This window comes from Xiphophorus hellerii, chromosome 6 (assembly GCF_003331165.1).
Source record: "Xiphophorus hellerii strain 12219 chromosome 6, Xiphophorus_hellerii-4.1, whole genome shotgun sequence".
Taxonomy (NCBI): domain Eukaryota; kingdom Metazoa; phylum Chordata; class Actinopteri; order Cyprinodontiformes; family Poeciliidae; genus Xiphophorus; species Xiphophorus hellerii.
Window position 1 is genome coordinate 15,183,558 of NC_045677.1, and position 23,748 is coordinate 15,207,305.

At 39.8% G+C, this 23,748-nt stretch overlaps 2 protein-coding genes across 2 annotated transcripts in view; one reads left to right on the forward strand and one right to left on the reverse strand.

Moving 5' to 3' along the window:
- The first annotated feature begins 989 nt into the window (after nt 1–989).
- On the forward strand, nt 990–5,066 carry fam131aa (family with sequence similarity 131 member Aa). The gene is made up of 5 exons (XM_032565144.1): nt 990–2,011; nt 2,192–2,303; nt 2,387–2,569; nt 3,810–3,953; nt 4,095–5,066. Exons 1-5 carry the CDS (start codon nt 1,937–1,939, stop codon nt 4,649–4,651), a joined length of 1,071 nt encoding a protein of 356 aa, XP_032421035.1. The 5' UTR covers nt 990–1,936; the 3' UTR covers nt 4,652–5,066.
- Nucleotides 5,067–5,316: 250 nt separating this feature from the next.
- LOC116721429 (chloride channel protein 2-like) overlaps nt 5,317–23,748 on the reverse strand; it is a 52,374-nt gene continuing 33,942 nt past the window's right edge. The window contains 18 exon segments of the mRNA XM_032565142.1: nt 5,317–11,363; nt 11,510–11,596; nt 12,030–12,134; nt 12,225–12,263; nt 13,448–13,516; nt 15,474–15,520; nt 15,988–16,099; nt 16,473–16,717; nt 17,725–17,858; nt 17,987–18,200; nt 18,549–18,653; nt 18,737–18,806; nt 19,054–19,161; nt 19,163–19,210; nt 20,120–20,204; nt 21,398–21,499; nt 21,832–21,916; nt 22,127–22,252. Of these exon segments, the coding sequence (XP_032421033.1) occupies nt 11,127–11,363; nt 11,510–11,596; nt 12,030–12,134; nt 12,225–12,263; nt 13,448–13,516; nt 15,474–15,520; nt 15,988–16,099; nt 16,473–16,717; nt 17,725–17,858; nt 17,987–18,200; nt 18,549–18,653; nt 18,737–18,806; nt 19,054–19,161; nt 19,163–19,210; nt 20,120–20,204; nt 21,398–21,499; nt 21,832–21,916; nt 22,127–22,252 (2,018 nt within the window). The 3' untranslated portion in view covers nt 5,317–11,126.

The window sequence follows — 23,748 nt, forward strand, 5'->3', positions numbered from 1 at the left end:
CCTTGTATTCAAATCTCAAGTACACAAGTAGCTGTTTACCAATCTTTCTTCTGTTTGTTATTTGTGATTTAAAGGTAATGATTAGAAAGCAGGGAGTTCTAGGTTTTTAGAATTAGGAGATAGATAAAGCAGACCCTAATGGTTCTTTTATTTCACATTTTTTATAATAAAACACTCACTTTCATGTTCTAGTTGGAAAGATTTCCTCAACAAGTGAAAATGTAGCAAATTAAATTGATAAGACTTTAAATAAAATAAAACAATCGTCAATCAAACATGGCAAAAATGTATAAATAAAACCAATAAAAACACTTAACTGCTAGAAAATATGACAGAATTTTCTGAACATTTCAGACTGCCCTTCTGAAATTGCTTTAATTTCTTTAAATTTTTTTATTTTTTTTTTACAAAAACCTTCCTTATTGGCCCAAATTACCCTGGGGTAAAAAATGAATATGTTTTTATTTTGTTGACGAAAAGGACTGAAACAGAATCCAAATCAGGCACAATAAATATGAGCTGAAAGGCAATTGTACGTTCATAAAAGCACACACATCTCAATAATGTAGAAAAGAAATATTTACTACCTAAAGGGGTTCATTTTTTATGTGATTCATTTGACAAATTTAAATTTAGGTATAAAAATTAAACTATGTTCTATGAATATGTTTTTGTGTACAGATGTCAATCTGAGATTGACCATCGACTCTTATTGTGGTCAGAACAAATATTAAAAAATTTGGATGTTTTTTTCTTATTTACGTGTCTATTCCATTTATGCCAAACCAAAAGAATTCAACTTTCTTGAAAACCAAACCATGCTTTGATAAAACCAAGAAAAGCCTGATCCATAGTTTTTAATGTTTAGTTCTGTTGTTTATTTATCATTATTTGAATGTGTTAAAAGGAAACTATATACATGTTAAGCTGGGAAAAGTACATTTTCTTTGTTCTGTCAAGACGTAGGAGACAGTATCTGCTTAGAAAAAAGGGTGAAGTTGAAATTAACACTTCCACAGTCTATGTTTCCGATTTGGTTGACGGGGTTGCTTCTTGTTTTATTATTGGCAAATAACTGAAATAAGTAAATGTAACGAAATATGTAGGAACCATACAAATGCGATGCAAATGCAGCTTAATTTCATGTGACCTATAACAATCCCCACTGAAGTGTCGCTCTGTCCACTGTGCTGAAATCTGTGCGTCTGAATCTCAGGAGGGAGCCTTTCGGAGCTCCACGCCCCCCTGTGTTTGTCAGCGTTCAGCATGAGTGTCATCTCACGGGTGTGTTTTCCAGGCTGAAGCTCTCTCCTCTGGGGAGCGTTGACTGTCACCTGAGCTGCAGAAACAGTTTCCACCTTCATATCACTTCCTCCCTGAGTTCCCCGCCTGCCTGTTTGCTCGCATTTCCTGTCATGCTTGACTTCAGTGTAAGCCTTTTACCACCGCCGGGAAGATTTTCCTTCTTAGCTGCTTTAGGAGCCAATCTGCTTAACAATATCTGTTAAGTCATGCATGTTTGCTCGGGCTATGCGTCTCTTGCTTGTTAAAAGTCCCAGAAACAGAAACGGGACATGTTTTGAATCCGCCTTGTCCAACTGACCCAGTTGGTCATGTGAGTTTACCTTTTGAGGGCACGGAGTTCATTAGGTAGCAGTATCGGTTTCAATCAGCAGCTCTGCGGTAAGCGCGTTCAGCTGGAACTGCTTTACCCACACGCCATATGTCTCCTCAGTCAAATGGAGACTGCTGCCCCAGCCCTCTGACCACTCGGACCGGGTTTCACCGGCTTACTGTGGCTTTAGCAGCATCTGTGCAGCAAATTTAGGGCATTGCTGTCTGCTTGTCTGACTGGTGGTTTAAACCAGCAAAGCGGAGCGGTGATGTTTAGTTGTGTGGGTTTATGACGCCCTGAAACCATCTCTGCGTGTCCGCAATGACGCCAAGCATCAGGAGTAGCGAAAGAATGGAGAGGCAAAGTGTGGAAGAGGAAGGAGAACTTCACACTGAAGTTAGTTTTTTTTTCCAGGTGTTTATATTATTCATATGCTGGATCATAAAATCTGCAGTAGTGGGTATGCTGGGGAATGTAAGCTGTTTGTAGGAAGATGAAACAGCTGCTGAATTTCATGCACAAATGCGAAGAACTCGAGGCACACTTTGATGAAATGTCATGTTTCTTTTTTTGCAGGTGAAATTTGAAGAGAGTGAAATGATTCCAAAGTCGGGAAAATCTCCGGCAGACTCCAGGAAAACAGTCGGCATCCATGAATTTGCAGCGCTCGCCAGATCTTCATTGAATGGTAAGCTAAATCTTGCAAAAGCTTTTTCTGAAATGGTAAATTTAAAGATCAGCCGCTGACCTTTACACCTCCGTTGGATCCAGGCATCTCTCAGGCGGTGAGGGACCATGTGACGAAGCCCACCTCCCTGGCCCAGGGCCGGGTCGCCCACCTCATAGAGTGGAAAGGCTGGCCGAAGCCTACAGGTCCTCCGCCAGGCACTCACTCCCAGTTCAACTCTTACTGCCGTCTGACCGAAGGGGAGAAGGAGGCTCGGTTTGCTGCAGGTATTCACCCCTTTCTCCTTTCTCGCCCCCGCAGGAACTTTTACAATTTAAATCCAGTTTTCACAGTTAGGATTACTGCTAGTTACAGTCACATGTCTGTTTGGGTAAACATGTGCATACTTTACTTAGCATGGTTTAACTGCAGCATCATCTCGTGACCTGCGTCCACCTGCTGTCATGAGACTAATCCCTTCAAAACTCCTCTGTCTCCACGCGAAAGGCCCCGCCCAGTCGCCGGCTACCCCGGCCACGGGTTTGTCTTGACAGCAGATGGTGGCCCTTTTAGACGCACTCTCAGAACACTTCGATGCTCACCGACGGTACAGCAGCGCTTGTTGTTTTTGCCGTGACTCATCCTTCCTGGCGCTGGTGACATCGCTGCAGCTTGATGAAGAGATAATGTGTGGGGGAGGAAAGCAGGGAGCAGACGAAGCCCGGCGTACATCACGCGCATTATGAAGTCTCTTCGTCTTGATAGCCTAATTAACGCAGCAAAATGCCAAAAGGTTGCCTCACCATGAGCTTTTCAAACAGAAAGCCAGGAGAGCTATTGTTTTCCCTCTTACAGGCAGCTGATTGCGTCTGAGCCACTTCCGAGGTATCTGAGGGGAATTTCAAACAGAATGTATTGATATTTTTGAAGCCATAACCATGAACTCCTCTGATTAAATGTATAAAAGTGATAAATGTTGATCTTGCCTTTGATTCAAACAAAAAATGTGTAAAGATAAATAAAAGGGTACCTTTGCTATTCCTTATTGATATCAGACTTTAAGCATTTTTAAAAATACATTTTCTACCCTCTTTATTAGATCTAGGACCTACATGTAGAAGCAAAACATTACCAGGAAAAAAAAAAGCAGAAATAATTTTTCAGGTTATTCTGTTTTCTCGTTCAACCACAATCCTGCATGTTAGACTACTTGTTTTATGGAGCAATCTGGATTGTTATAAAGTTAAAAGTAACGTCACTTGGTTTGCGAATGAATGAATCTTATAACTTAAACTTTACTCAATCGCACAACTTTAAACTATTTAACCAATTTCACAAAGAGAAGTGGGTTAACATTCCTCCAAGCTGATGTAAAAGACTCTTTGTCAGACATCAACAGATTTCATAATCCTCCTGGAAATGCAGGAAGCTTTAATTAGATTTGAACCCAGAGGAGCCGTGACCTGATGATCCTCGGTGGTGTAGTGCTCACAATGTCTAACTAAGCTAAACCTGTTTTCCTGCTAGGAGTGGCTGAGCAGTTTGCAATTGCCGAGGCCAAGCTGCGTGCCTGGGCGTCGCTAGATGATGATGAGGAGGACGAGGAAGACTTCAATGATGAAGAATCCCACACCAACGGACAGAGTTGCAACATATCCACAGAGAATCCAGGTATCCATCTTCATCCTCTTCTTCCATAACCCTTGCTGTTTTCATTCATCACCTCTGACAAGGCGCTCACCTTCTGGTTTTCTTCCCCCATAATTCATTTCACCCATGTCCAGAGGTTCTGACTGTCTGCTCCTCTCTCAGGCGCCGCCATGTCCAAACCAATCGGCGGAGTGCCATGCCAGCCTGAGAGCCAAGACGTCGAGGTGCCACAGTCTGTTCGTCCCATAGGCTCCGTCAGCAGCGGCGGCCCTTTCCAAGACAGGCCTCCGACTGATCATGACCTACAGAGCGGCTCGCCGTCTTCACGCAGCGACTGCATGTGTCCATTCCTGGAGGAAGAAGAAGAGGAAGAGGAAGAGCGGCTGCACGGGCTGGTGGAGCAGCTGACTCCCTTGCAGGAGCAGCGTGGCGAGGACTGCGTCCACAGCAAGCCGGAGTGGCGGCCCCGGAACCGGAGCAGCAGGTTCGACTCCTGCTACTCCACCTCTCACTCCGAGTCCCCCGGAGAGGAGGACGAGGAGGAGGAAGGCAGCGTGTTTCACGAGGTGCGGGTGTGGCACTGCAGCCCCAGAGGCTTCTTCTCCGACCGGGGGTCTTCTGGAGTGGCGTCTTTCGACGAAGAGGAGGAGAGGGAGGAGGTGGAAGAGGTAGAGGAGGAGGAGGAGGAGAAGAAGGAGGAGAAGGAGTATTTGATGTGATGTATCGTCCATGTTTATGTCTTTCTGAGTCGATGTTGATTCCGATACGACATAGATCTAGTCCGATGACATTGTGAACCTCCTCTCATCTCCTCCTCCCCTCTTCCCGCCATCTCTCCTCCTCTGGAAGCTTTTCATCCGTCAGCCTTCCAGGCCTTTTACTGATCTCCTCCCACAGGTTATTGCTGCTGTAAACAGTGCACGTGTTGGAGAGTTTAATCAGGATGTAAAGCTGTTGTTCAAACTGAGTTTTGTATATTTTTGTGAAGAGTCATGTGCTGTTCATTTGTTGTTTTTTTTCTATGGATGTTTTGTAGTGTGGTGTATTTTCCAGCTCATCCTGTGTCACATGGGTTTGATATGGAAAGCACGAGTGTCCTGCATACAGTATATAAATATGATTTTTGAAACAAGATTCACTGGTGGTTCTTTCTTTTTCAGTCATAGCGAAAGCAAAATATTGGGGAATAAAAAAAGGAATCAAATTCTCAGTTTTGTTTTGCACATTTCTTTTTCTTTAAATTTATTCATTCATGTACAAAAACAATTTCATGTTCTCTGAAAAATAACAATGGTAGTTGAGTTCAAAATGCACAATCCTCCTATGTACATCAGCATGTAGATTTTCCTCATCTGTGTATTTCTGTATGTACAAAGCATATACAGGCCAGTGTCATATAAAGGGAGATACTACAGACTTATTGCTTAACTAGATACGCTGCAAATTATCTCAGATGCTCTCTACTATTAATTCCTTATACATTACCTTATAATGCAAGCATTACTGAATGTTCCATATGCACCCAAAAAGTGATAGACATTTATTGCACAAACAGAAAAAAAACAAATCTGATTTGCTGCAGGTTAGGCATGGGCCAGTAACTGGTATCAAGGTAAATCAAGACTTTAAAATGTTACAAAACTGTGATAATTTCCCATCTGATCATTCTCAAGATTTCAATTATTTTTAATAAGACGTCAGATAAAATGAAGGAATGCTTGTTTTTCTCCAGCTCTATGGCTTATAGAGTAATGCACCTCCAACCCCACCTGTTGCTGCACACTTATGTTCAGCTGCTCAGTAGAAGGCTACTAAACATTTATCGCAATAAGATAAAATGGTATTAAAAAGTCAATTTCCCCAAATCCATTCAAAAAGTATAACTTAATATCTCCTTTAGATCCAGGAAATACAACTTGGTGTGAATTTTAACAGATATCACTTACAGCTAATGAAATGATTTAAATGTTACAGTTAAGACTTATACTGAAATGTTGTTTTGGCCTCCACAACTACAGGGGAGATTGCTGAACGGTATCCAGTGAATAGACAGTCACTGACAGCCTCTGTAACAAGAAGAAAGGTAAGTCACCAAATGCCATTTCTGCTCGCTTACAGTATCCAAACATGTTAATGGAAACAAGAGTGTAAGGAAAATCTTTGCCTGTGTGCAGTTCAGATATCAGGGAATCCTAAAGCACTTCATGCTTCACACTGCTGATGAGCTTTATAAAGATACTGATGTTTACTTTCCAACAGGACTTGGCACCTGCCCACAATGCCAAAAGTACCAATAGCTGCCTTAGTGATCATTGTGTTATTGTGCTTGATTGGCCAGCAAACAAAACCCCTTAAGGAATTGTCAGAAGGAAGATGAGAGACACCAGACTCGACGTAGATGACCTGAAGTCTGCTATTAAAGCAACCTGGGTGTCTTAACACCACAGCAGTAGCACAGGCTAATTGCCTCCATTGACTGCAGTTTTCCATGCAAAAGGAGAAAACACGGAAATATTGAGTGCATGTACTGTATGGACTTACTTTTTATTATTGTGACATTTCTACAATTGAAAATGTTACTCTTTCTTTGTCCTATATAATACTCTCGTTTTCTGAGAATTAATTTAAAGTTTGCATTAGCAGTAAGTCAAAAATCATTTAAGAATAAGAAAATATCATTCGCACATTCTAATTTGTCGAATTACTAATAAAAGACAAATTCAGCTGAATTTTTTTTCAGTTGTGATAAACTTAAAAAGTCTTTAGGTGGTCATTTAATTAATATCTGTCACTTCCATTAAGGTAATGCTCTTTTGAATCTACAGCTGACAAACAAAGAGCCGTATTTTTGTTAGCCAGCAGTAAAGCAGAATGGCTACCTGGGCAGACAGCCTGAATAATTAATCAGTTTGTTAGTTTTTCAGTGCTGGTCTGACGTTAAAAAAAAATAAAAATAGATGTCAAGACTTGGTTTCCATAATAATTCATGAAAACTGTTATTAAATTCAGCAGGGGTTTATTCTTCAGTTTATGCATAAACATCTAAACAACAGTGACTTTTATATCCTCAGTGAGCTGTCTGTATGGGTAGCAGCAGCAGGGTTAATGGTCGTAATCACATTTAGACAATGTTACTGTGTGAAAATGTTTCTGTTCACATTGTTAAAACCAATGTATTTTTTACTCAGGGCAAAAAAAAAAGAAGGAAAATCTCATACTGGCCCATGCCTCCTGCAGCCAATTCACAAATGATTTTAAAAAAAAAAATGAGTTGAAGCTAAAAGAAATCCATCAGCAGTATTCACACAGCTTTTCAGGCTTTGTACAGCGGTTAAACTGCTCCTTTAGAGCTCAGGCTGGATTGAATGTACTCTGTTATAAAGAGACGGTAAATACCCACAGACCACACACAGAGGAGCGTTTGTCTGTGTTTGGGTGTGTGTGTGTGTGTGTGTGTACAACAGCCTGTAAATTTTGCAGCTAGGCCCCCTCATTAGTCATGCACTTTAAACTCACATACAGCAGCAGAAGATGTTCGGATGATGAAACGGACTCTCTATGTCGTCCTTACGGAGTCAGCCGCTGTAAAGCCGAACAAGGCTCTAACAGCGACTGGTGTAAGATGATAATTACAATGTGCTTTACTGCTAAGTTGGAGCCCTGTGTCCAGCTGCAGGGATCTCTGGAAGCTGCCTTTGTCATCGTTTGAACAGATCCCAGAAATACATTTTTGGGGGCTGATCCATAGACCAGTATCTGATATCAAAAGAAAGACCAATACTGATGACAATATACCTTAAATAATACAGTCTGCAATTTCCCTTTGCTTTATTAATAACATGAATGTATTGCATTTCATTTGACACATAAACCAACAACACATCTTATTATTAGTCACCGACAGAGGCTCTCAGATTTGTGCATTGCTCTTACATAGGTAGTTTGGATCAATACCATCATGTGCTTATGTCAGTAATTCCCTTATCATTCTGTGCTTTCAGTATTATTTGCTCTTTTCAGTTTTTAGCCAACATTATTTGCACAGGAGCCAATAATTTCATGTACTTTTTGTTGGCTTCAATTCAACAGGACCTTGTTTTGGCTAATTAAACGTAGGAGACTGGACCAGATTTAATTATGGAAAGTTTTTGGTTGCTCACACATGCAGACGTCTAAAACACACACACGCACACGCCCACACAAATATAAAACTGTAAAGCTGGTGTTGTTATATCTTATTGTCAACAAATCCCCTTTGAAAGACTTAAACAACAAAGTACTCTAAAATTAGACAATGGGGCTTCATGTGCTCCTGGAACAGTCGCAACTATAGTCGCCATGGATGCTTAGATCTAAATATGCACAATTCTGTCTGCACATTTACCACATATTATCAATTAAGTGACATTTCTTAAAAATGGTGTGGACATTATCAAATTTTTTGTGTTAGGAGGACATAATAAAGCATTAGTCTTTAACAGGTCTTAAAATTCGGTGAATAGCCTCGGCTCAAATGTAACGGCTCATAACATCTTATAGTATCATAAATTAATATCTACAAAGCTTAAATGCAGAAACACTGTGTGAGAAACCAGGGGAAATATTGCTGCTTTATATAAATGCAAATGATGAGTAACAGCATGTTGCGTCTTATCAAACGTGCCAGATTACCTGAAAAATAGTAAAGTCGACCGTCCGATTAAAGCAGAAGTTTGGGGAAGTTGCTGGTTGTGAGTATTCTTGTGTTGAATATCAACATAAACAAATTGACAAATACATTTTGTCAAATAAATAAATAAATGTTGCTTAAACAATACAGAATGAGACAACCTCTTGTGATTACTACATTTAAACAAACCACAAGACTTATGGAACAATGCATTAATAAGGCCACCAATGTTTTGTTATAATGCAAAAACCATTTTTAGTAAAATCAATCAAACTCAGCAAACATCTCACTGCAACTATGAGGCACGGTGTTAGAGGATGAGTGGGCTTGTTTAGCCCAGAACAGTAGGCATATGACACGCCCCAGAGAATACCACCCTGGGCGGAGAACCATAATGCAACCATACACGAAGTTAAAGTATATGATACTATCTGTCACAGAGTTAATATTTCACCTAATAGAACACTGATTCTTGAAAATCTACATCAGAAAGCTGCACCAAAATCTTAGCACACTGTGTAAAATGTAAAATAGTACTCAGTAATTTCAGACCTCAACCTGAACAAAATGCTCTGAGCATGAACTACTGCCTGCAAATTATAATGAGGGTCACAGAAAAGACAATTACTGTAAGGTACTGCTGTTAAATTAGTGCTCACTGAATAATGGTGGATATATTATTCACACAGCGGTTCTGAGTTCTGACAATATGTAATGTGCTATGAGCCGTTTCTCACCTGATGTTGTATTTACCGGATTTTTAGACCAGAAAAGGAGCAAACACATTTTTTATTTATGTCTTCATAAAATAGGACGCATGCACTCTGATCAGTCACTATTAACACTTTTTGTTTGTTACAACCACAAACATTAATAGATTTTAAAGGGATTTTAAGACACCAGCATAGAGTAACACATCATTGTGAACTGAAAGGGAAAAGACACAAAAATATGAGAATGTGTGTGGTCTAATCAACCCATTTCTCTAAATAAAATCATGTGTGACCAATTGCCTCCTGGTTAGAAAATAGAGTCCAGGTGTGTTTCATTTATTTTAAACACTGAGTATACAGCCATGCTGCAAACGCCTCAGGGAAAAAGCAATTATTAGTAGAAAAAAAAAAAAAATCCAACAAATGTTCTGTTTGCAGTTTTGAATTGCCACCATAGGAGGCAATAAGGGCCTCTGGTCAGATTAGAGCAAAACTTATCTTTCTGGTTTATATGCAAAACTAGTGTTGTATAGCGTATAGCACCATAATGGGCAGATGTCACATTTAAACATTTCATTCATAAATTAATTTCTTAAAGTATTTTTTCTCTTTCCTCTTAAAATCCCAATAAAATACATTGAAGTGTGTAGATGTGATGTGACAAATAGTATTGTAAGAATAAGTTTAGAGGGTAATGTTTGTGCCAGGAACTGTGCATTGATTACATATTGCCACTTGAAAACGAGTCACTCAACTGCATTAGCAGACATCCCTTTGCTAACTCTCAATCAATAGGACTTTAACCAATCACATGACTCGAGCCAATTATTTCGGCAAAAGATTTCACCTGAAATCTTTAGTACAATCATAAAAAAGCTATTCGTTTAATCCACAACTGTGATATAGAGGATCTTTTTGTGGTCAGGGGTTTGTTAATCTCACGAGTAACCAGCTACTTCAGAAAGAACTCTGATTAATATCAAGAGCCAATCTAGGCACTAACTAGTCGTTGTTGAGTTTCCCGACAAACTCAACATTGCTCCCCTGCAACAATGCAAATACTCCTAAATAGACACTTCACACCTATTTTTAGTCAGAGCAGTCTTCTTCCCTGTTGAGGCCAACTTGCTGGGTTTTTTCCCCCTACAATGTGACATGGTCAGCAAATTCAGTTTAGCTGTTCAGCTGTGATTTGTGAGCCTTGTGCTTTAAGCTTTCTGACTTCACACTTTCTCATTAACAAACTTTATCAGCAGCACACGAGGGGAAAGGAGGCTTTCTGCAACATATGTCTGGGACCATCCTGGTTTTCCAACGATAAACAAACCTTGATGTGGACATTTTTGAAAATACAGAAATATTTGGTCTTTCATAAATAATCTGTTGATGGCTAAAAAAAAATAAATAAATAAAACCAACCCTCCCCTATCAACAGACATTCGCTCACTTCACTGGGTTATAAACACAAGTGTCTAGGCTGGACTGATGCAAATTTAAGAAACAGATACATTTATGAGGCGACAGTATAGATAAGCTTTAGATTAGCATTCTGATTGGTCCTTCATGTGGTCAGTGCTACCCTCTCCCCCAGGTTCTGATTGGTCCGTGTTTAGAGTCGGACTCCTGTGCTCTTGTTCCACCTCGTCCGGCGCTGGCGCGGGGTCGGCGGGGTCATGGTCACAGCCCAGCTCTGACTCCTCAGTGTGAGAGGGGCTACAGTCAAAAGTAAACTCTGATTGGTCCTCGGTGAATGAGGGGCTTTCTTGAAGGACGAGGTCTGACAACTGGTTATCACTGTTTTCAAATTGCAAATCAGTCTTGTCTGAAAAGCTGACAGGGGACGTCTTTGAACGAAAGGTCCAGCTTTTTCGCAGCGTTCGGAGGCTTAGGTTCCCGTGGCAAGGACAGCCCTCTGTGACGCATGCACAGCTTGTGTAGTTCTGTTACCTCAGATACGCTTGTGGTGTTCCCACTGTCACGGAAACTGGCCAGAGGAGGGCGTACTTTCACTCCAGTCACTGTGACCGAGCCCTCAATGGCCTTACGCAGCTGCAAATACCGAGAAGCAGGCAGCAGGAAAATAGGAAGCAAGCACAGCCAGTGGGAGCACAGAAAAAAAAGAGAGAAAATTGTCAATTAAATATCTTTAAAACAAACACATAAAGATGAAAAAATTTAAGAAATCATATGCTCACCTCTTTGAGAGAAACCACTCCAACTAGCCGTCCCATGCTGGTCACGTAGGCGTGACCCAGGCCCAGCAGAGAGAAGATAGTGTGAGTCTGTGGGCGAGGAGGAGAGGTGGGTCATGGCCTGAATACAGACTTGAAAGGGGCTCATTTGCATTTTGCATCTGGTCTGTGTGAACTGTCATGCAGGGACGGGACAACATTGTATTCTTGGCTTTCAAGATGGTCACAGAGTCAGATCAGGCGGTCGTAGACTTCCACTGATTAAGAGATTTTTCACAGATTTTATTTACAGAGAGAGGATAGTTTAGAATAATTTATCACAGAATAAATTTTTTAGGATGATTAACTGTTTATATCTAAATTTAAACTAGACATGCTCAAGTTATGAACATTCGGTGAAATAAGGGCACCCGTTTCTACAGGCTTCGTATCAAATGCAAACCCTCTTCTGTTTATTTAAATTACAGTTCTGCCAGTTAAATTTAAATCAAATGGTATTAAAGGTTGTTGGCTATTTCTGTACCTTGTGCAGAGACGTTTGCTCCACCAGCTGGAAGGGGGCGGGATCAATCTTGCAGTTCTTGAAATCCACCAGCTGATCAAGCTGCTGATCCTCCCACTCGGCTATCTGCAGAGGGATAGAAACCAGAGTTAAAAAAAAGAAAAGAAAAAGGGTTTTAAATATCTGAATTACAGAAGTCATCCTGACTTGTCTCACCTCTGAGGGAGTCATGCAATCTTCCACCTCAGAAGACTCCTAAAAATACAAAAAAGTGAGACAGTCAGTGTTTTATTTTCATGTCTTTAAAACTGCATAACTTGGAAAAACACATCAAAACACATTACAAGGCAGCAGCTGGTTTTAGTTTCAATTTTGTATAAGTTTCAGAGTTTCAGATGAAAAAAATATGTAATGTGTTTTACTGTGCCTTTCCAGATATAGTCACACCATAATAACGTTTTCATATTTTGTCAAAAACAACAGCAAACTTCAAAGTATTTTGTTGGGATTTTATGAAGCAAACTCAAAGAATCAAATAATTTCAAAATAGTCAACCCTGCTGAGTAAGTACTTTGTAGAGACACCTTTCACTGCAGCTGCATCCCAAATCTTTTATGGTTTGTCTATCATTATTCCAGGTCAAGAGACTAGATTGTTTGGCCATTCTTTTTTTTTTGCATGATATCTCCAGATCAGGCTGCTTGGATGGAGAGTCTCTGTGACTGGGTCTCTCAAACACTTTAATACTCTATTTACAAACTATTTAATTGTAGCTCTGGCTGTAAATTCAGGATTGTTATCCTGCTGGAAGAGAGCTACCGCCCCAGTGTCAAGGCTTTTGCAGCCTGTAACAAGTGTTCTTTAAGGTTTACTCCCATGCATTATCTCATCAACTTTGGTAAAGTTCCCTGCCTCTACAGAAGAAAAAAAATCCACACGACACAAAGCTGCCACTACCATTAGCGGCGACAAGGCAAGGTGAGCAAAGGAACACTTTTTACCATTCAATCAACTTCTAAATGCACTCTGTTGCATTGCATTTTATCTTTGTAAGAGAGGCTTCATGTTTCTTTCAGACATTTATTTGCATACACTACATTGTATAAGTTTAAATCCCAAATAAAACACGCTGTGTTTGTGGTTTTAAAATGACAAGATATGGAAAACATCCAGGGGTGTGAGAACCACTCTACAGTTTTATTAATGCAAGAGAAGAAATATGTTAAAAAATGCACAGTCACACTGAACAAGTTTAGAGTGAAAACATCTGAAAGCAAGAGCATCTTGACCAATCTCACACACACTCTCTCTCTCTGCAAAAAGCCACTCTGATGCTTTCGGTTTGAGCACCACAAATATTTTTGCTCCAGCACTTACTATGCGCACGTCGCAAGGCAACAGTTACTTAGCAACAGTCTCTAGGCGGCAGACAGTCTTACCGCCATGGAGATCCTCACTCCTTTGGGCTTGGGCTTTGTTTTGTCAGGAGACGCCGGCCCGGCCGGACTCTTCCAGCCCGGGGAGAGAAGGCATCACAGCACAAGATTAACACAAGGTTCACATGAAGCGGACAGTTTCTAACCCTGTGAACATGGCAGCCAGACTTCTGCAGGGAAGAAGTCTCTGTGATGTAAGCACAGTTTTACTGAAAGGCTGTAATTACTGCACCACAGATGAAGACGAGGGAACGTGGTCTTTACGAGACACACGATTTTATTGCAGCTCTTAATGTTTTATGTACAGCCAGGATAAATGTACTGCTCATTCTACATTTTGTTTTTAAATCCTATTTGAACATCTATTATAGAAGAAACTGTGTTAACTATATTTACTTATTTCAGAAGAATGGACTCCCATTACAAATGAAGGCCAAAGAGGAGAATAAGACTAAATCCACACGTTTGAGTCGTCAAACTAGAAGCAAACCTTTTCTCTATTCTTTGGAAAAACTCAGTGCAATTTATAATTAAGCTCATAAAATGTAAAAATATGTCTCATTTTGTCTCTTTGTTTCAGTGTTTAATTTAGGAAACTCAACATATTATGGTACAGCAGTAGTGGCTGTTCTACATTTACATGATGACGTGTTTTTATTTTGAACCAAATAGTAATCAGAAAATAATCATTTTGATTTGTTTTATTGTTAGTATTATTGTGCATGATCTTGCTACTATATATTATTATTATAACAAACGAATAATGATATTAATGATAAATGAAAGGATAATCTAAATGTTTCTGATGGTAAAAATTGAATAAAAACATTCTTTTGGTAGTAAAAGTTTAAAATTATTAAAGATGCTTTTACTGATGCACTACCTTCACAAAAATAAACACCTCACTGCAGTTGCAGTGGCTTCCTCTCAATTTCAGTTTCCAACCTTTATTTCAGTAGATCTTAGTCAGATGGGGGAAAGAAATCCCACTTTAAGAAATAAGTTTTTTTTAAAGCATTATTAGTGGCACAATTATTGTCAACTCCAACAGTTCATCTAAAATTAATGTCATAGGAGTAATTTTGCCATTTTTACTTTAGTTTTATAGGTTGATCAGAGTTTGTATAAACTTCTAGTAATTACTTCGTGACTTTCGGTGTCCCTGGAATAAATTTATGAGCATGAAGCACAAGCCCATTTTTCTTAGCTATTGTCCACTCAGGTGGATAAGGACCCAAGGTGATCTTGTCTCCATGGAACGAGGAGGCTGGTGAGTGAGGTTAAAAAAAAACAACCTTACTGTTAGAAAGTCATAGCAAAGAGAAGTTGGAGTCGGAAAAGGTTTTAGATTTTATCTCCATGGTAATCAGTTGTTTGCTGAGGCAGCCCAAGAAAAAATATCTACCGTCACAAAACCATGTGGAGATAATAATGCTTTTAGTGCTACAAGGAATTCAACTGGGCCTGTATGCTTTGGTCAGAATGATCTAAGATTAAATTTTTCTGCAACAAGCTCACAAGGTGTGGTGTCAAACAAAGGATGCCCATATTGAAAAGCGTCTCGTGTCCTTGTGATGCTTTGGGTCTGTTTCTCTTAGAACAATGTAGAGAGCATTTTTTTTTACCCTGCTGAGTAAATGTCGTCAGATTAACTTCTGGGTTTTTCCAAGCTGTTCATTGTCAAATTATGCTGTGTTTATGTGCGAAGAAGTCAAAGACAGACCGATAGTTGCCTCGACGAATGGCTCCACCTCTGGCTGAACTCTAACTAAAGTGAAGTGAAATGTGGGATATCGGAAGACTGGCAGTGAGAGCGCTGTGCAGTCACCAACTGGGGAAGGAGCTGTGCACAACGAGAACTGAATGACATCACACTGCAAAGCTCTGGTGCCTTTGGGTGAGTCCTATCCGACAGCAACAGGACAGCAACAAGCCATGGACTCAGAGAGAGCGCATCCTCCCACACAGCACATGTCACACTCGTCCTTCCACAGAAAGCTCACACCTAAGTAAACTCGGTTTTTCTCACCTCCAGCAGCTCGTTGTCTGGATCCGCACAGGAGAGGGTCTGTGAGCCTGACGGGGAAAAAAAAAATAAATAAAAAATTAGAACAGATTTTATTAAATCTGCTTTTGAGACTTAAAAATGTTAAACAGTGCCTTGAAAAGTGTTCATAGCCCTTAAACGTCTTCACATTTTGTCACATTACAACCACAAACTGAAACGTATGTTTGAGATATGAGACAGAATAACACAAAGTGGCACATAACTTTGAAGAGGAAGGCAAAGGATTCAAGGATTTCAAGTTTTTCTTATGAGTAAAATTCTGAAAAGCATGAATGCATTTACCCGAGTCAAAACTTTTATCAACCACCTTTTGCTCCATTTACAGCTAAGGTTAGGTCAACACATAAATACAATAAACATAACAAACATTTGTGCATATAATATGATAAACTGTTAAACGTCTAAAAAGTGTCAATACTTTTGCCAGGCATAAAATTACATGTTCCAGTTCTTGTTTCTTGTTTAAGTCACTTACTGTTTGGCGTCTCTGCGTCACTGATGGCCGACACGGTTTTCAAGGCAGATTTCAGAGGAAGTTGAGCATTGGAAGCCACCGGGCTGAAGGAAGAAGACTCCTCTGTGGAGATCTGCATGGACAACACATTAACAGGGAGAGACCGGACACAGATACATGCACACAAATTCACAAACGCACACAGATCGGCCAAGCACATGCACAGAAACAAACAGGACAGCACGGGTAAAGGCACAGACAACAGAGACACAAAAGAGAGATGTTAATAGAAAGGTTTTAATTTTTCACATTTGTATATTTTTCAAAACACTTACCACCACAAAAAAAATATAAAAATAAAACATCCAAAAGCTGCAGCTGTGCCTTTACCTACTGCTCTGTGCTTCACTCATGCTGTTTCTGATCTACTTCTAGTCTACTGCTGCATCCCACCCCAAGCCTGAGTTCATCCCAACCCTGCCCCGGCGCCCCCCGACGCCTCACACCTGCTGGGTGCTCACCAGGAAGCGGACAACTTGGCGAGCACTGGTGTTGGTGGGAGAGTTGAGGTGAACGTGGGCGCAAGGGGAGCTGGGGGTGCTGTCAGAGGTCAGACTGGGCAGGGGATCGTGAGCACCGTTGTCCTGGGCCAGCTGACGAAGGTACTCGAGCCTCCGCTGGCGGCTCAGCTGAAGAGACAGGAGGGACTGGAGCTGCAGTCGCTCTATGGAGCCCAGCAGGATCATGGAGTCTGAGGGAGATGAAGACCAGTTCAATCCGTCATGCATTAAATCACCAGGAAAAAGTGAAATCCTTCCGTACTGGCTCATAAAATGCAATTCTTTCTCTGTTTTTGTGCATCTACTTCCTATTACCTGGCATTACAGATATTTCTTTTGCAGGGACAGAAGGAGTGAGTGAGACAGGAGACCACACACCGAGCTAATAATTGTCGGCACCAAGCAGTCGCTCAATGGTGCAGCAAATGTTAAAAGGGTTCAGGGTTCAGGTTCAGGTCAGGCTGGAGGACAGAAAGCTGTCTGTGGCTGCTGCAGCAGCAGGAAGGTCATGTTGCTTTATCTACAAGCTCAGCTTCGGCAAACAGGAGGAACTGTCATCCTCGCTGGACTTGACACAGTTCTGCAACAAGCTTTTCAAAGCATATGTTTACAAATAAATTAAGCGATTTAAAATTATGTCTATAGTCATTTAAAGCAATTTAAAATCTGACAGAGATCAGACCATTTTTAATATGCTCTAATGTAAAAAGGATAACGGAAAAACACAATGTGCATTTACTAGAACTAGAAAAAGCTGTGGAAAAAGGAGAAAAAAAACACCCTCTAAATTTATTTTCAGCAGCATTTGGAGAATAAACAAAACATACAATGGGTTATACTGTATATTGTAATTTCATAGTCAATCTATTTGTGAACAGAACGGAAAAAAGAAAAAAATTGATCTGGAGGAGGTAAGGAAAGAAGAAATGACATGGATAAGTGAAGAAGTTCAAAAGAAACAAATTAGAAAGTCTGAGTTCAAAATGCTTAGGGTGTATTTATAACAACTAATAATAAAAAAGATCATCAGAAAGGAAAATACCTCTGATGCTGTCCAAATTTATAATAGAAATTTCCCTCTTAACCTGAGAACGATACAAATGTTCTAACAAAATCTAAAGACCCCGTCCCTGGCTGAGCCCCCCAGTGTTCCAAACAAGAAAAAACAACAATAAAAAAATAAACAATGAAAACAAACCTCTACATTCAACCAGGGCGAGGGTTTTTAGATGCCCAGTCAGCAGCATCTCCTGCAGGTCTCTGTATGAAGAATTCAAGGTGATGAAGCGAACATCTCGGACCATGATATCCTCTACACGGATGTTATACTTCCTAAACGATGGAAGAGACGTTACTAGTTTGGTGATGGAAAGAGAGAGGTCAAAAATATAAATGAAGTCGAAACAAATAATCACTTTAGATGAGAGCAAAAAAAAAGAAAAGAAAAAGACCAAACTCACTCGTGATGTCCCATCCCCAGCTCTGGTAGATATGGGAGCTTCTTGATGCGAATGATGGAGTCGTAGAGGGACGGTTGGAGCGCTTGTGCCACGGCGTTGGCCAGGATGACTGCGATCATCACAGGCAAGATATGGGAGATCTGACCGGTCAGCTCAAACACAATGACCGCTGTGGAAACAGTGTGAGTGACCGCACCAGAGAGCGCTGCAGCCCCTGCACAGAGAAAAGGAAAAGCAGATAAATATTTGCCTTCTTAAATCTTCAGTTACATGAAAAACAGGCTTTTATTACTCTTTGAACAATTCTCATTTAAAGCTATTTTTATGTGTTATTTTTGTCATTCAAAATTTTACTGTTTTTTGGGGGGGATTCTAACAGTAATCATTGCACTAATCTTGTTTTGATGTTTTGCTATGTAGCATTTGCTCCCTGCAAAGTGATTAAAATGTGCTGAAGGTTAAGGCCACAGCAAATAAAGTCACCTAAGCTACATAGAATGAGTATAAAATCCAAAGTAGAAGGACCTAGGAGGAGTATAAAAGCTGATTCATAGCAACTCACCAACAACAGCATAACCACCGGGAACTATAGGATACACATCTCCGTGGATGCCATCAGGAAACATGGTTGCCATGACTTCACCAACTAATCTGCCAAATGCTGCACCTGTCAGTCAACAACACACACAGAATGCCTTTCATCCCAAAGAGCTCCCTGGAAAAAAGGAAGGATGCTGACTGTTCATTCACCAATAAGAAAGACGGGCATGAAGGCTCCACACGGGACTGGCATGGTGGTGGCAACAGCAGACATCCAGAACTGAAATACAGAGAAACGCTTGGGTGAAAAAATAAAATTATTCAGAGCAGAGTTTTAGGCTATAGTTTGCTGTGAATTCCTTGTGACCAGATATGGTCAGTAGTTACAGAGGAAGACAAATATCGTGCTATGCAAACTTTGTGACTTCATGAAAATATGCCTATTCAATTACATGAATCTACAGAGGGATTCATGTTGAGGGCCCAAAGTTATATGATGGAAGCAGGCAAAAGTAGTCAGTGTTCACCTTCATGACGATGAAGAGGATGAGCGTGATGAAGATGTTGACCTGGGGGTGTTTCCAGGCATGATGGTGGCTGATGTAGTCAAACTCCTCAGCTACACCCTGGCGGACACCAGGTGCGGTTGTCGAACAGAGCAACCAGAGACTCGTGCTGCGTCAACTGACAAACAGGAAAACTGTCTGTCAGGTCAGAGTGTGACAGAAACAAACCCTCACTGCAACATACATGTGGCGCCTGCGAACATTTCTAAAAACTTTTTTTCAATTGCTGTTTTTTTTTTTTTTTTTTTTGCAATTTTGTGTTTAAACAAGAACAACGTTTCAATAAGCAAGGACAACTTTCTGAACACAAAACTTAACTTTCTTTCCTTTCATCCTTTCTTTTATTCTTTGTTTGCTTCCTTTCTTTTTTCTTTCTCTCTTTCCTTCTTTGTCCCTTTCTGATAAGTTTAACTAAATAATTTCTATTTGCTTAAAGGACAGATAATAAAAAGGAATTTAAAAAAAAATGTTTTGTTTTATTACTTAAAAATTGAACACACAGCTTCTTTGTGTGACATCCTGAGATGAACACAATAAATAAGTTAAGATGCCAACAAGCTACTGTATTCCTAGGGTACAAGTTCCAGATGTTTCCAAACACTGAAAAAATGTGTAAACCTCTGAAAAACATCTAATTCTTAAATACAAATATTTTATTCATCCTAACTGATCTAAGACAGAAAAAGTTAACATTAGTGAGGGACAAAAAAAGAGTTACTTGTCTTTTTATGCAGTATATATGATTACAAGTGTAAGAAAACTAGAGTTCTACATGTTGGTTTTATTGAACAAAAATACCTTTTAGACCCAATGGCACATCAAGAGCTCAGGAAAAGTGTACGTGTCAACAAAAATATTTTTGAAACATCTACCATCTGGGCAAACATATCAGCTGCTAAACAGCTTATTAAGCGAGGGAACTCAGCTTGACACCAACTCTCACTTCATTTAAAATGTCCATCAATTATCTCACAACAAACAAGACGCGCTTTCCTCCTGTCAGAATGGTGTAAACGCATTTTCTCACCTGTCCAGCCATGAACTGCCCGAAGCCAGGAGGAAACGTGAGCGTGGACACCAGCAGGGTGACGAGGGCGGGGTACACCAGCCGCCTGACAGGAAGAGACGGACTGTGGGGTCATTAATGGGGGCGCTCTTCACGCCGTGTGTAAGCAGTTGATTCACCGCTCTGTGTATGACTTTTGACGATGACACTTGTCGAACTAGCCTAATTCACACACCTACTTTTCTCCAGAACAACGCCATCACCGTGACACACAGTGTGAGGAGGAGGAGGAGGATGGTAAACATAAGTGAAAAAGGGCCTGGGGGCTTACGGTCAGAGGGTGGAAAGGTACGAAAAAACAACAGTAATGTGGCATTTCAGAAAACAACGATTAACACAACACATTGTGCTTAGGGTGATTTATTCTTTTATAGTTTCAGGCTTATTGTTTTCTAACTCTATTTTAGTTCTGCTTATTTATATCTTGTTGTTCTTTCTTTAGGTGTTTGATTTCTTTGAAGTATGTCTAAGCCTGGTTTGAGTTACTTTTATAAAACATGGGAGGGGAAGACTCCTGAGCAACACTCTACTGGTTTATGTACCCATATATATTGAGTCATATAATCCTATTACATTAAAGCAATCTTATTACATTACTTACATTAAAACAGAGTTGTCAAACTCATTGCCATTTTGGGCCATATCAAGGTCATGAATGTCCTCAAAGGGCCAGTTGTGGCAAAATGTATTGATAAAACTCAATTGGCAAAACATTAAAATATTAATAAACAGCTGTCTGCATTCAATGAGTACTTCTTAAAATCAAATAATGTTGAACATCTTTTCATACTGATGTAATTTAGGCAGTGTACAGACAAAAACTAATTTTATGTGATAGATAAAATAATATTTAAGGACATTACTGTTGTTTTGAAGGTTCCTGTGTGTCCCTCTAAAAGGGACACATAAAAAGCTATGATGAGTCATATTTGGCCTCCAGGTCCTTAAGTTTGACCTATGAGCATTGAAACATATAAACATATCTTTTGTGAATTTTTGCCATTTTGACTAAAGGTAATCTTTTCAGTCTGTCTGTTTTTCAAAGACAATGTGTGTGTCGTCATTGGTTTTAGGATGTAACTGCTGTCTGCTTTGTCTTTGTACTTGATCCACCTCCTGATGTTCTCCTTCAAGGATTTGTGACAGAGAAGTACTAATAGCCCCTTCAGCAGCAGCATATTGTGCCTAATTGGTGCTCATAAAGTAAAGAAACCAGGACCAGATACATCCGATACTCACTTCCTCAGCAGGAACTTGTTAATGGTCTTTTGCTTCCTCATGCACTCCACAATGTGTCGATTCAGGTACACAAACAGAGCTCCCCCAAACCCACAAGCAATGCTGCAAACAGAAAGACATGACTGGTTTCCTAAAGCAGAAACAACCACAGACTTCAGTTAAGTCAATTATTGTTGGATACTCTCTCACGGGAGGACATTATTCCAATTTCCTGATTTTAGGAACATTTTAGCTTCCAACTAAAGTGGTACAGGCTGATCCAGATCCATTATTCTCAAAGTTTCTTTTATGCCACATTCCTTGAATAAAAATCAACCTTCAAATTCTAAGCCGCACAATGGCCTCTGTAGGAGAGCAAAGCTCGATAAAATTCAAAATATTCTCTGAAACTGCATACTGTTTAATGCAGAGTCACTCCCGAGAAACACACCCACCCGAGGATGGCGAACGCCGGCAGCTCCTGAAGGTCGAAAGGGAAATCCAGACGGAAGCGTGTCTTAAAGAGAGCAGTGATGGTCTCTGGGGAAAAGAAGATTGTTCTCACTCTACTGCAGACAGCATGCAGCCATGAATGACAATCTGTCAGCTTGACTTTTGTATTAAGATGACTGAATGACAAAATGCATATAAAAGCCATTGTTTGTGCAACATATCTGCTCTACGGCACAGGTGAAGTCACTACAAATATTCAGACATTTGTAAGCAAAGTAATACTTAAGTCTCTTGTACCTTCCTCCTGGTTCGAGACAGTCAGCAATCTGAATACGAAAGCACTGAAGGTGGCAGCAAAGAAGCCCCTCCAGTAGTTCCTGACTGCAAAAAACGTTGACGTGACTTCGATACTGAACAGCACGCCTGCAACGCACAAATATACACTGAGAAAATCGCACATTTTAGCACAGAGAAATGACTACAGGGCCTTGCAAAAGTATTCAAACTCCTACAGATATTAAATTTTGCCATGTTAAAACTACAAACCTTTATTTTTTTTCTATTGGGGTTTTATGTGATAAAAAACACAAGGATAGTAAATATATAGTTTGGAAGTCAGAGTAAAATAAGGCTTCTTTTTAAAAAAAATAAAATAAATAAAAATTAGGAAAAGTATGACGTGCATTTGAACTGAACTGCTGCATAATTTGGTTCTACAAAGTGTTGACATGGGGAAGGCTGAATATAATTGTGTACAATTTTTAAAACTGTCCTTTCCCTATCACTTCTCAAATCATCATCCTGATCATTTTATTTTTTACTCAAATTATTAATTTTTTTGTGCAAAATAACAATGAGAATGATACTAGAGAGGGGTTGCAGACACCAACAATTTCAGAAAAAGGGCATTACTCTAGTAACTGATAAAACATTTTTGTTCATACATAAAACACCAATAAAATTGAAGTCAGTAGATTAAAGAAAGCAATTAAAAGTGAGAAGGTACAAGTGTTACAAATACTTTCGCAAGGCACTACAGCTTGACAAATCACCCTCATGAATCCAAAATGTTTCAATCATGTGGTGCAAGTATTTACATTTTCTTATTCCTTAGCTGTTCATTCAGCCAATACAACAAAACATTTGTCTATCTAATCAATTACCAAACAATAAACAACCAATTTCAGGTTGTTTAAATTCTAACTGGTTATTAGATAAATGCTGTAAATCTCCCAGTAGTTATACGGTACAAACTGTTCTGATGTCACTGTGAATTTATTTCAGATCTGTAAATGAACTGAGACAACGCGTCAATCATGTCCCAAAAAAACCCAACAAGCCCCGTCTGTCTTTCTCTGTCTGGAACCATCAGCTCTAACAAAACAGCTATCAAGAGGTTTTGATTAAAATAATTCAGCTTTGTGGTAAGGGAACATGCTGACAAAAAAAGTGTTATTTCAATTGATCGTGCAGTTTTACGTATCTCAAGATAAATAAGCATTATATTAATTTAAATAAATCAAAAGAGACCGTAGCCAGATAAAGTAATTTCCAATATTTAAAATCAGTTTTAGAAATGATGTCAGAGGACGGCTCCTGAACTTCTGTCGTGGCTTAGAAAAAAATCAAAGTTCAAACATTTCCCTGAGTGGGCGAGTCCATCTGTTTCTGAAAACACTCCGTCGAAAGAAGAGCAGCTGCTGAAACCAAACATGATTCATCACTTTAACATTTTATCCACCAGATTTTTCAAGTTTAGAAAGTCTTGACATTAATCAAAGAGTGGGCGAAGTGTGCATTTTGACCTAGAAGTAAGAAGAAAGTTCAAGGTCCATCAACAAATAAAAACATAACAAATGACCCAGCTGATAAATCTCTAAACTGACTTTTATGTTGCTGTGATGTTTTTACTCATCATG